Source organism: Pararge aegeria, chromosome 12 (assembly GCF_905163445.1).
Source record: "Pararge aegeria chromosome 12, ilParAegt1.1, whole genome shotgun sequence".
Taxonomy (NCBI): domain Eukaryota; kingdom Metazoa; phylum Arthropoda; class Insecta; order Lepidoptera; family Nymphalidae; genus Pararge; species Pararge aegeria.
Genome location: NC_053191.1, coordinates 9,731,384 through 9,745,762, shown reverse-complemented (window position 1 = coordinate 9,745,762; position 14,379 = coordinate 9,731,384). Strand labels below are relative to the sequence as shown.

The 14,379-nt window shown below is 32.7% G+C and overlaps 2 protein-coding genes across 2 annotated transcripts; one reads left to right on the top strand and one right to left on the bottom strand.

Annotated features, from left to right (window-relative positions):
• Positions 1 to 9,457: 9,457 nt before the first annotated feature.
• On the top strand, positions 9,458 to 12,068 carry LOC120628112. The gene is made up of 2 exons (XM_039896336.1): positions 9,458 to 9,614; positions 10,825 to 12,068. The coding sequence occupies exons 1-2, from the start codon at positions 9,479 to 9,481 to the stop codon at positions 11,712 to 11,714; spliced, it is 1,026 nt and encodes a 341-aa protein (XP_039752270.1). The 5' UTR covers positions 9,458 to 9,478; the 3' UTR covers positions 11,715 to 12,068.
• On the bottom strand, positions 9,608 to 12,422 carry LOC120628111 (protein ALP1-like). Its single transcript, XM_039896335.1, has 2 exons — positions 12,063 to 12,422; positions 9,608 to 10,700 (listed from the first exon to the last, which is right to left on the bottom strand). The coding sequence occupies exons 1-2, from the start codon at positions 12,386 to 12,388 to the stop codon at positions 9,806 to 9,808; spliced, it is 1,221 nt and encodes a 406-aa protein (XP_039752269.1). The 5' UTR covers positions 12,389 to 12,422; the 3' UTR covers positions 9,608 to 9,805.
• Positions 12,423 to 14,379: the final 1,957 nt, after the last annotated feature.

The following is a 14,379-nucleotide window of genomic DNA, read 5'->3' as shown; positions in this document are numbered from 1 at the left end:
AATAAGACGTAAGCCAGTGCACCGACCACAGATTATAGATAGAAAATTTGTCAAAGCCAAGCCGCCATGTTGTCGTACCTCACCGCCATGCCAAAAATGCCGCCATTATGGTTTGGTACGTCAAGCTAGCCAAAGCCCGCCATTTTTTTGGAAAGTATAAAAATATTTTGTTGAACCAATATTGTTTTATTTGCGTATCCGTTACAGTTAATTCATTTTGCAATTTCTACTTTATCTTGGGTCGAAATTAAGGCAAAAATTAAACAGAACTAGCAATTCTTTAGCAGTACCTAAATCTTTGTAGTTAATACTGTCGCTAGTCTAACCTTAACTGAAAGCAACATTTAGAATTCAATTTCATTTTTAGTTTGTATTGGGTCAATAAAAATAAAACTACAAGTAATTTCAACATTTTTATTAAGAAAACGGAAACAGTGAAAAAGTACTGTAAATAGCAGTTGTTACATAATTGTTTATTAAAACAAACCATTTACAGAGAAATGTTGCTAGATTTTTACTCTGTTACCAAAAAATAACAAATGGCTTACATAGTATCCTAATTAAGGTAAATACTTAGTGTTAAGCAATATCCACTATGATCGCAAACCTGTAGCATTCCTAGAAATCTACACCACGGTACTATACTGAAGAAAATTATTTAGGACTGTAGTCCCGAAGCAATTAGCGTTAATAATTATAAATTAAGTTTTCTTTGAAATGTATAGTTATCGTTAATACATTTTTTTTATATATCCGATATGTACAAAAACAATACGTCGCACGACTGTAGCGAGCGTAGCGATGTAGACCCGTCTGCGGGATTGTTCGGAAGAACAAGAACTGGGGTCGGTTTTTTCTTGAACATAAGGGGCACGCGCACAGTTCTCGGCTACAACTACAGGATCGCAAACATACTGGACTATAAAATTCACCCTTATACTGTGCTTAAAGGAATATATATAATTATTTAATTTTACAGAAGATATTATTTATTTTGGTATGTGACTATGTTTTAAATAAAATTAATTAAAGAAAAAATTTTAAACTCAAATAGGTAATGTATACAGAGTAACCTATTTACAAAATTTTGAAACAGAATAAAAATGTAGACCGCTGAGTTAGATTTAAGCAGATAAATATACTTTTTATTATTATACATTGTGATACACGACAGTTGCCTCGATTTCCGAATAAAATATTAATCTCGTTATTTCGGTCTTTTAAAATAGGTTTATGAAAAACGAGTATTTTAATTGAAGCCTGTGAGACAAAGCAAAGAATATAAATAAACTTTGGACTAAATTGCATGCGAGTAAGTTTTAACTTCCCTTTTCTTTCGCACGCATTTAAGTTATTAATTAACCTGTGTACAGTAAACTCAATCGTAATACAATATAAGTATCAATTTGTTTCATTTTCCTTAATAGCGATCCGATATAAAAAATAGTATCATACTGGTACCTATGCCCCGGATCATAGCTACTAGCTCGGAATTGTAATTATAATTTTTTTAAACAAAATTATATTCAGAAATGGAGACAATTGTATATAAATTGTTTCTGCAAAAATTTATTTATACATTTACACATTGCCAATATTTTCTAAGCATTATCACTCCAGTTCATAGGAACCGAACCACTTACCTCAAAATAATGTAATGCTATAAACTATTTATATTCTCACAAGTAAACTATTTAGATCTCGAGGCATTTGCATATAAAATATTTCAATAAATATAATGAATATAGTATTGCAGCTATTATTACATAGTAGTACACAATGGCTTAAAAAGCTCAGGCGAAAAACCCAAGGAGCACTATTCATTTCACTAGGCGCTGCAAGAAATTTAAGTATACCCCACCCCGTATGCTACAAACAATATTAATAATAATGAGGTTTGTTTGAACCATTATAATGAAAATTTACTTTTGTATTTTAATTTTACAAGCGGTTCTTTTCCGCAATATTGTTTTGGGTAAATATTGCCAGAACCGGTTCAAACAAACATGCAATATCTAAGAATGAGCTTAAAAAATTAGTGACTTTGCACTATTGAAGTAGCATCGGATGGTGGAAACTCAGACCAAATCCATTTTCATTAGCTCAGACCTTTTTATCTCTAACCTACTAAAAACAACGAAACCCAATTTGCTTGCACATCTATTTACATTTTTACAAGGAAATGAAATAAATAATATTTCTATACTTTTGATATGAGCGTTTTTTTACAATACGTAGACATGATTAATGACTAATTTTGTTATTGTATACAGAATTTATGGAAGAAGAACGAAAAAATGTTTTTTTTTTTTAAATTGATTGACTTGTGTGTGCACGAAATGCAATACGATTTTCTAAACCGTCGTACAACTTTGTCCTCATGAGTTATGTCATGATTACATAGGCTTTACGATCCGAATATCATAGCAGTCATTTATTGTAGTTTTTTATGTTTTTGTATCATCCAGTGATTATCCCAATAATTAGTGCTTTGTAATTCCTGACGTCTCAATCTGAATCATCTCGTTATATACAAATACACTACTGCTACATGAGTTGATCTCTTTAATTCGACAAAAGTGAGTGTCAATTGTGACCTATTTTTTTTTTCATAATTGCTGGGGGTTCTAGTAGTTTTAAGCCCGAGTGCGCTATATAATATTGAAATCATCTAGACAGGAACTATTGGCCGTTTTTATAAAAAGGAATATCGCTTCTTAGCGTCATTAGATATAGCATTCGGGATTGAGGGTATAAGTATAATATAACTGCCATGTCCCTAACAGGTCAGCCCGCTACCATTATAGGCAGCGTCCTCACTAACTACCAGGTGTGATTGCAGTCAAGGGCTAACTTGTAGTGAATTAAAAAAAATTGTGGTCAAATACCGATAAGTTTTCGATGGGCCAATAGTCGTAGTCGACAATTGATTTTTTAGTGACTTTGGCACAAGTTAAGCCACAAGCCTTACCAGACGTCAGAAATTAAAATGCCTAAACGTTTATGGACTGCGGAATTCTTCAGACTTCTGTGAAAACAGTTCAAAGAAATATACCAATTCCATACAAAAATTTGAATTACATTTCGAATTAATATACCTAAAACGTTTTACTTACGAATTAAAATTCCGAATGAAATATTACAAAGTATTGTTTTTTGAGTGAAAAGATATAAAGAATATTTAAAAATAACTTTGCAACATTTTTCTATATTAAACACATTCTCATAAAACAGCCTTTTCTGGGTATGAATTATAACGTACAAAACTATATCATATTTTAATATCTAGGTATGATTTACATAATCTTTGACACCTACAACAATCTTGTTAATAAGAATTATGATTAAAAGTAGATACATGACCCTACTAGTATTGATAGTTTCGAGGATTCGAGGTTCGGGATGTATCCGAAAAGCATTGCATTAAGAAATCCGAGGAACCATTTGTATTAGTCGATAAAGATTTTTGAATCACATGTCTTAGTTCGCACTGTATAAATACATATCGCCGCTTAGCAAACGATATCGTGGAAGTGAAATTACCAATTTCTCAGAACAAAAAACAGATTATGCAAAAATCTATACTGGTAAAAAATAAGCAATAAACTTATTAATAATGCTAAGAAAAACCTTTATTTTAACACTTTAGACAGATTTATTAAGTGATACTTTGTGTGTAAAATATTAAGAGAGCTGTTTATTCCACTTCCTAATCACTATGGCAATTTAACATTTGAGATATAATGAGCTAAGCTACGATATTTTATGGACTAATTACAATGCGCCTTGGACCTCATTCTCACAGTCTAATCTTATAATATTTTTAGACTTAAAAACGCACTCATACAGTCCATTTATGAAGAAGGTTAAATTTATGTAACAGTTAATTGAATTTTCGTTCGCAGTTAAAGCCAATCTATCCATACTTAGTATCTTTTGTCAGGTCCCACCATCGTATAATCATTGAACCGAGCTTTGTTCAAGCTTTCTATCTCATTGTGCATGCTTTTCAGTTTAGGGCGTATCAAACTGTCCAGTTCTGTCAAACCGTCCCTCGATAATCAGACAAAAACTGACTGAACATGCAACAGACCGGATTACGTTGCGCGAATTGTATCAGAGTGGCGCATCGTCGATATGGACAAGGGGATAAGATCGAGCAATTGGACGTAGTTTAGCAGAAAGGACTCAACTCACGAAATTAACAAAGACTCATTCATACGAAAATGGTTTAATAAGCAAGGACTCTCAACTAAGGAGTTTCTTTTTATGACTAACTAAATCAGATACTAAGAAGTTTTTTTTTTTCAAATGACAATCAATATCAATAACTTTAAATAAACTTTTGAGTGGTTTGAGTCCTCTCTGCTAGACTGCGTCATACATTCATTATATCTGGACCAGGCTTCTGGTTCACAGGGAATCAGTCATCTCATAGAGCGAATACTTCATGTCCGATCGGATTACGGTATGAGCAGTCGATATTAGTACATTTTCAAACCTTCGACAACTGTTTCTAGGGTCCACCAAAAAATTTTCATAAGACTGCAATGAACGAAATACTTCGAGATGAATCGACTCTGTGGGTCTATCCAATAAACACAATAATTTCGATCATGACATTATGGAAACCAGATCCCCTGGTTTCAGTCTGTTAAGTTTACGTAAAAATATCAAATGATTACGATATTTCGTATAAAAAAATATGTTTCCATGTTTGATAGTTAAGGTTTCAAACATGGAAACATGGTTTCCCTTAGATTTTATTAAAATCATTCTGAAAGTTAAAAATTCCTAGCATTCTGTATGCAACGTAGATCGTAAGAATTTGAGATTAATTTCATTTGACCATGTTATATAATGCACATCATTTGAAATTATACTAGTGTTTTTATTATAACGCTGTTTTACGAGCTTTTTTATCCGACTGGACAATGTGGAACTTTCAGCCAAAAGTAAATAAATACACCAGAAGTACGAGTAATCAGTTTTAGTGAGAAAACTTTACATTACACAGAAAATACAAGATATTTTCATATTTACATTAACCACACACATATAACACATATATAGTTAAAGGCTTACCGTGATAAGTATATTAATATTATGACATATATTAAATTTAAATTTTAAATACTAACCGTACAAATCTTAAACAGATATTTAAAAGCAATCAATGCTCACAAAAATACGGCTTTGTTTTCTTATTCTGGACTAGCTTTGGGGTCTTACAGATTTAGCCAAGTGGCAGCTCGTTGACTTACACAATACATTGAGGCGAAGATAATTTATTTAAGCATATTGTTAAAGTACAAATTTATTCAACATCGAATCCGGCGATAATAATAATACACTAGATATACTTTTAGTCTTTAAAGAGTTTTCGTAAAAACTAAGAATTCACTATTTTCTTAAGTTTCCTATTGGAAAAGTCAGTATGTTCTCACTACATAACGTCTGAAAAAGCGGTCTTATCGCTACATAGCGATCTTTTTCATGCAACCCATAGCATATGCACAATGAATAAAATCAAAAACCAAGCAATTTTTTCTGATAGATTTTGTATTGGACTGCATTTATCTAGTACATTAGTGATCGAAGATTGGACACCACAATCTGATGCTCTAACACTGTACCCGCGTGTTCCGTAGAGCCCTCGGTTTACAATAATTAATTTCAATATAACAAATAAAAGTGAATAAAAAAAAATAAGATTAAGAGGGCCTCCATTTATAATAAGTTATAGTTCATTAAGGGTACATTCAAATTAATCAACAAAACATTCCCCTTAGTTGTTTGGCGACATGTTCCGCAACGTATCGCTACAATTATCGCGTAATGTATATACTTTAATTATGCAGTGCCTCGCGGTATATGGCGGTAAACCGGAATGCATCTTAAAGTACCTACCTTTAATTCTTACATATACTCTGCAGTCTCTAACAATTGTGTTTATCTTCAGCCGGAAAGAAGGCAGTTACCTATCATGATTTCATATTTCCACATATTAATCATACTTGGACAGTGGCAGAGTCTTTAGAATGACATTCAGTTTTCTGCTCTTCCCTTTTTAGGGCGTTGTGTCGGTCTCCGACTTTATAACATAAATCTTAAATGAACAAGTGTCAATAATTTTACGTCCGGCACGACAAAAACAGGGAATAATATTCGGATGCCCTAACATTCTTAATGAAAAAAAATTTGAGCCCCCTTTGAAAATAATTAACCATATTAAATACACATTTTGCTCAAATCTGATAAATAACAATAAAATCGTATTTTTTGTGAGAACATCACATAGTTTATCATTATAACAAGTATAACGTTTTGTGGTCTCAGATTATTGTACTTCGTAAGTTGTAATATACTCACCAATAATTAAAACTCCAGTTAATTAGTGTATTTTAACTATTGATTTAAAACGTAATATTTCGTGATTATCGCTATAACTATAAATACAATACAACGGGCACAAATCACACTAATTATTATAAAGCAAAATTAGGTGGCAACCGCCAGTTTAGGTCTTCGTTTTAGTCGTAACAATTTGTTATGTAGAAAAGAATGATGTGTCTCTGTTTCTACCTATATCTATGCAAAGAAAAAACGTCATTGCGGTGCTGCGTGAAAGAAAAATAAGCCCAATATTTTTTCGCATAAGCGAAGAGTTGTTTATATTAGGCCCTTTTACAAGGATCCCGTCGCAGCAAAACTGAATTGGTGAAGGTAAAATAAATTTTATATATTATATTATACATACATGGTTACCCGTTATATTATATTTATTGTATATTAGTATTGGAGATACTATTCAATGCGCTTTTTCCCATAACGCATTAGTATTTAAACATAACACTTATTTGGAAGACATTATTATGTAAGCGCTGGATGGGAAAATACATATTTATAACCTGCGCTATTAAAGATTAAATTTATAAATGCGGTCATTTATAATAACAAGGGCCGCGTTTATAAATATTTACCTTAATAGTTCAAGTTACAAATTGCATTGCAATTTAAATGCAGGTTTTTGACATATTAGTCGATGCAAGAGGCATCGCATCGGCGGAAGTCTTTCAAAATAGTAAAGTTATTATAATATCATCTCTTCGTGAATATACGGTAAGTATAAGATTGTTAAAACAATATTCACTTTTTGTGCAATAAATATTATACATGTTTAAAGGTAATTGTTTAAGGGCATCTATGTATCCAGAGTTGTTATCTATCCGTCTGCAGTTTTTCTAATGTGATTTAAGATCATTAACATACTTAGTCGAAAAACATGTTTTTTTTAAGCTTTTACATATTATACAATTTCGTCTTAAACAGTTGTGGACTGCAAAATAGATAATATACTGGACAAAGCATGTACACACCCATCACATGCACAAATGCACATGTTTTTCTATGCATATTGAAATTGATGTTATTATAAATCTTTGTATTCATTCTATTCCATCACTAGCAGTTTCCCGGCTTTTTATTCTTAATACCTATCGCGGAAATTATCCCAGTCTAAAAAAATCCAACGATCGATCAATCCCCTTGCTTTTATCGAAACGGGGTATAGGCTTTCGGGCTAAAAAGTTAACAGACGAACGTGTTACTTTCGAATGGATATGTATAATTTACCGATTTCTTTATCTGAAATGGTGGTTGACAGTACGACGCTTTCGCACATTGACACATTAACGCTTTCGATTATATGAAAATGAACTTAATACTTATGACTTAAGGTTGCAAATGGTGTACTTCTCGTTTTTTACAAACGTTCTGCCAAGTTACTAGCTAATGAGTTGAGGTAAAATTTGAGCATTGAAACAATTTCAATAGGTTCCATTATACTCTGATGTTACAAAATTTCGATACTCAAAAACGACTATTCGATTGCGAAATTACTAACTTCGAACTAAGATTCTATGTTTTCACCTATTGTGATACAGCTATTGTTTATTATGTTTGTTTGAGGTCCAAATAAAAAATAAAAACAATATGATACCACGGCACACTGTAGACATAAAACTTTAACAGACCTATCATACTATTTACATAACTTTAGCTACATTTAAACATGTATATCTACTACATTAATTTTAGATATGGTTTACAAATTATTTTTACAAAAAAATTTTTTACACTTTCATTAATGATACACAAAAATTGAATATTTTAACATTCATGTACAAGCGAGTATAAAAGATCAAGACGAGTTGATGAGATTATCCGCACATGCTTGGCTCGCCTAATATTATACATGTAATATAACATAATATATACTGACAAAATAAACATAATGTGTTACGATTGGTATTGGAAAATGATAAGCTGGACGTTCGCAAAAATAATAAAAACGTAAAACATTTGACTATATTAGTGTGCAAACAATTTGTTAAATATAAAAATCATTATCATTATTATTATAAAAAACAACTTGAATTATTTTGCATTATAAAACCTAACAAACAGAAAACAATACAAGAATCAAATTATTTTGACATAATATTAAGAAACTTCCACTCTGCCAGTTATATCTTATGTATTGTAATGTTTATTTTATGTACAGTGTAAAACAGTATGACTTAAAAATATATAACAAATTAAATATAAGTAGCTAAATAGTTAGAGAGAATCTATAATCGTGAATACGTAACAAACTCAAGCACAACAAACATTAACAGAAACAAAACATGTTTTTTTTTTACATTCAGTTCAATTAACAAAACTCTCGGTTTCAGTAGAGGTCATCATCGTATAGAAGGAACATAAATTTAGATTAATTGGTTTTCACTAAAAAAAAATTACATTAATGCTATAATAATTTGTTAGCACCTGCACATTGGGATAGTAAAGCCTCCGACCAGGGCTGCCAGTAGTGATATTTTTATTTATAACACTTTATCCATACAAAATACGAGATAATAGCGAGGGGGGAAAGGGGAATGTACATCAAGTAAATATCGGAAATTATTACTGCGTTATTTACATTCAGCGATTACCCACCAGAACCTAACCTAATCAAAACACTTATCCATATTCCGTACATCTGTAAACACAAACGTCACATGTTTACTCAAAAATTAACATACATATTTGGTAATAAGTAACAATTTCGATTTAGTTTAAAAAATAAAGCAAGTAAGAATAAATCACTTTTTCCCCTTATCGTTGACTTTTTTTTGTTACTTAAGCATTAATCAACTCTTAGGCTCAACTCACACTGGCGCAGAGTCGAAGCGACGCGACGCGTCATATTTCTCCGCCTAAAGCATATTCACCTTTATTGTTCTACTATTTAAGTACAAATTTGTGCTATGTAAATATGGAAGCGCGCGTCGACGCGCGTTGACGCGCGCATTCGCGCTCCGACGCTCGGCTGGAGTCGAGCGGATTCGCGAGTCGCCGCGCGTACTCAGGCGCAGTGACGCGTCAGACGCCGACCACAACGGACGGACGACAGTGCTGAACTACGACGACAATGGACGAAGATGAAAAATTAATTTATTTAGTACAGAAGTATGATTGTCTGTTTAACGTCAAGGCGAAAACCTACAGTGATAAAAATTGTAGGAAAAATGCCTGGCAAAAAGTAAGCGGTGAAATGCAAATTTCTGGTAAGTACTATATAATTATTATTACATTTAGGTACAGACGACAGCACGTCAAACGTAACAGTTTGACCTTGAGCTCGTATTTATTCCGTTCGTGCTAATGGCGGCTTTCGTAGTGCAAGTGTTACACTTGACGTGCTGTTGTCTGTACAAAACACACACAGTTATATTTACGTAACATTATGATCACTTCTTTAACATCGTCTGATCATTTCAGTTTGCCATGGTACTGCCCCATGCTCGGATATAAAATAAGATTTGAATGTCTCTCTGATCACCATGGCATTTGTCATAGTATGGTAATCGACTGACCGTATATCTTGTAATATACTATCACTTGGCAATTCCAAGTTTTCGAGTTCGTAATTTTCTCTTACGTAATTATGCAAACATGTGCATGCAAGAATCATAGAATCAAGATGCATTGGTTGCATTTTTATTTTTTTTTGAAAAACCTCAAATTTTTGTGTCAGAATTCCGAAAGCACTTTCTACTAAGCGCCTTGCTCGGCTTAAGCGATAATTAAAAATTTTCTTATCATGATTGTCAGACACCTGATTTCCAGGATATGGTCTCATGATGTGTTCGGACAAGGGAAATGCTTCGTCTCCTACAAAAACAAGTGGCATTTCCTCTATCATACCTGGCAACCTTTTATTAGGCGGTATACCAATCGTATTATTTTGTAATCGTTGTCCAAATTTAGAATTGTTTAATATGCCACTATCGCTGTTACGTCCATATGCTCCGATGTCAACAATAATGAATTTGTACTTTGCGTCAACAACAGCTAACAAGACAGTACTAAAATATTTTTTGTAATTGAAGTACAAACTGCCGCTATTCCAGGGAGCTCTTATATTGACGTGTTTACCGTCAATTGCCCCTATACAATTAGGAAAATTCCATATGGTTCTGAACTCCTCCTCTATTTTAGTCCATAATTCTTGTGTTGGCTTCGGCATGACAATTGGCTGTAAATGTTTCCATATTGCTGCGGAAACTTCATGTACAATTGTTAAAACAGTGCTGTATCCAACTCGATAACTTTGAGCTAAGGCTTGAAAGCTAATTGCTGTAGTCATAAATCTGTAACAATTAAAAAATACACATATAATAATACATTTTATTGAATTAAAATAAGAGTTACAATTGTTTTGTGTTACGATAATTGTTTTGTGTTCCTAAAAATTATTTTGTGTTCCTTTTTCAGAGGCAGAGTGTCAAAAGCGGTGGAAAAGAATTCGAGATTGTTACAAGAAAGCAATTAGGCTAAGACAGTTTAAGAGTGGTTCTGCTAGATCAAATGATAAGCCAATAAGATTTGAAAAAGAATTGGAGTTTTTAAAACCATACTTGCAGAACAAACCACAGACGTCTAACTTAGAGAGCTCCGAAGAAAATGACGTAAACACTGATACCGACACAAACTTGTCCGTTGCGTCGCCATCTCGACCCGAATCACAATTATCCAGTCATTCCGATACTACTCGAAAGAAGTCACAACCACTATCACAAATGTTATTCGCACAATATTTGGAAAATAAGAAAACAGAAGAAGATCCAACGGACACTTTTTTTCTCTCTATGTCCAAAACGGTTAAACGGATGCCAATACAAATGCAAGTGCTACTGAAACGACAGATATTGCTTTTAGTAACTGACGCGGAAATAAAAGTTGCTTCGAATGAAATGTGCACCTTTCAACCTGAAACAACTAATATCAACTCAACGCAAGCAAATACTTCTTCATCCATCGGCTATACAACAGAACTACGAACCGAATCAGAAAGTCTTCAGCTACAATCTAATTCCACTAACTGTATTTCTAATTCCAACACTTATAAAATGCAGCCAAATACCGGGTATTATACAACACAGCTACCAACCATTTATACTCCTTCTAACACATACTCAATGCAGTCAAAAACGTCATCCAGTAGCAACAGCATAATCCCTAATCAGTTCGAAAATAGCACTTCTTCGAGATATCGTGTGGAAGATCGTATGGAAGATCTCGACCTGCCACCTTCACCATACATACCATTGCCGATTGGGACGACGACGCGGCAACAAAGGGATGGTGATAATGACTACAGTTAATGACGTTATGTATGACTGATTTAATGCCATGATTTACGGTATAAGGGACGGTTCTCCAAAAAATTATAAATACTTATTTTTTGTCATACCTACGCCTGTACTTTCCGGAAATAATGTGATGTAGATTTTAGCTTAAAATTATGTGATAGGTAGATATGCATGGTATCAGTTTTCGAAGAACTGTCCTTGTGTACTTAATAATGCGCGTAAAATTAAAGATAAATAAATCTATGTAAATTAAAATAAATGCTTTTGACTCTTCCTAATCAATTTACATTTTTTATTTTTATTTTAATGCTTTAGAATAGAATAGAATGGAAATCTAAGCTAGCTTAAAAATGTACTTACCTCAAGCATATTGATATCCGCTCTTCAACGGAAATAGGTATTCTTAAATTTGTTTCTTGCTTTTGGATGTGAGGCCTCAAAATATTTACCAAATTTTCAAACTTATCTAAACCCATTTTATAATAATCATAAAAATATCTTGGGTCCAGACTTAAATCATTACTACAGAGTGTTCTGAATTCGCCAAGTATATGTCTTTTCTTCCATAACTCGTGAACCCAAAATTTTCGTTTTATTTTTCTATCCTCAGCTGCTGATGTAAATTCACTTTCTTCCTCTTCAGCTTCTGATATTAGAGCAATCATGATAAGATCGATATCAACCATTATAATACTGTCGAGCGAGCACCATTCACGAATGTTCGAAAGTCTCTGAACTGGTTCCGTCACTACGCGCCGTCGCGCACAATCGCGCGTCGCCTCGCGAAGACGCGCGTCGCCTCGCGAAGGCGCGCGTCACCGTGCAAAACATGACGCGTCGCGTCGCTTCGACTCTGCGCCAGTGTGAGTTGAGCCTTACTAGATACAACATTACCTATTGATTCATACTTGAGATGGGTCCATACTAGCATATACAAACGTATCTTAAGAGCTACATCAGAAAAATAAAGCATATTGCTAAACTGCCACTGTTTTGTCTTTGTGCTAAAATTGTGCTTTCATTAACCAGAAGCACAATTTTCTCGTGACGTTTTCGACGCGTCAACGTTGTATCTAAGTAGTAGTTGATCTCTCTAGAATTTAATCAGCTACTTCAGTTACCCATTCATTTGGTTTAAAAAAATAAGCATCTTTCGTAGCCATACAAAGTTACTTTCACATCAACAAAGTTCAAGTGCCCGTTCAAACTCTTCCTGGCCTCCGTGGTTTATTTATGTGTTTATTTTGCAATTTTTTCATTATTAGTGATCAGAATAGATAGTGCATTTGAGGTCTGCAAATATTTTGCAATGTTTTGAGCTTTGCTAGTCTTTCGTACATCTATTCGTAACGTATTCCCAATTTTCAGTACATTAATATAAAAAATATATTTTAAGCTTACTATTTTAATTGTTTGATTTTATTAACTCCCGAAAAGAAATAATAAATATTCGATTGCTTAATGAAATGGCATATCCATGTTAAGATAACGTAATGAAATTCCAAAAAATTGCACTACCTATTCATTATAAAAGTTTTAATTATACAAGTTGGTTATATCCTCATCAGCTTTTTGGAATACACTAGTCAAGCTATACACGTGCTGTATCCAACTATATACTATGGCAGCCCTTCATCCATACTAGTAAGCCTCTCTTGGTTCAGCATTTATTTGATGAGTAGAAGGTACAATTTTGCAAATAACTTATATTACTTTGTAAACAAATCTATAAAAAAAGCATTACAGATTTGTTTCACCTTTGGTTTAATTAAACTTAACAACACTATCAGAGTAGGTGAATGGATAAATATCTCTCAATAGCATAAAACAAGATGGGATATTTATGTTATTTTCACTCAACTTTATTTTCTACTTGTTAGCAATGAAAATATGATAACGAATAATATTTGTAAAGTTAAAAAGCACATCCTAAGATTTTTCTACATGAAATTTTGTTTGATGATATAATATCCATTATCTGACTTTGGTTACTGTACGTTATATTTATAATATATTTTTACTTTATTACTTGCCTTATTATGTAAATATAATTTTTTCATTAGTTTTAGTGTAAAGTATGTTTTAAAAACATAAAATAATAAAAACATGAAGGAAATCCCTATTTAGATTATTTGTAAGAATAACTTGTTACAGAGTTTATAATTGAAAGCAAAAATCCTTTTCTTTAAATTATATTTGTGTTCAAATGTTTTTAACAACACAGGAGGATAAAGTATTTATGTGCATGAATAATGTTTATGAATTATAGTTTAATTATAATATATAATTATAGTTTATGATGTAAACCTGAACAGCACATCAGACATCACCTGAAAATACGGACACCAAAGCAAGTTGCTTAAAACATAATTTTAATTTTTAAAGAATAATCTAGACAATCTACGAAAAGTACGAAAAATGATGTTGGTGATTGGTTTGCTGAGCCAAGAGCAACTCAGTAGTATATACTGCATCTAAGCCATCAGTCACTTTGCCAAATGTAGAATTGAGACAGGATACAGCTGTTGAACTTCGATTTTTAAGTATGTGATCTTCCATCGATAGTTTAGCCTTACTTCCCCCTGCCTCTAAGAAATAGGAGAAATATCATAAAAGAAGGCCTTTTAACACATAATACGGTGAATAGTTTCCTTTTTTTTTCAAATTTTATTATAAG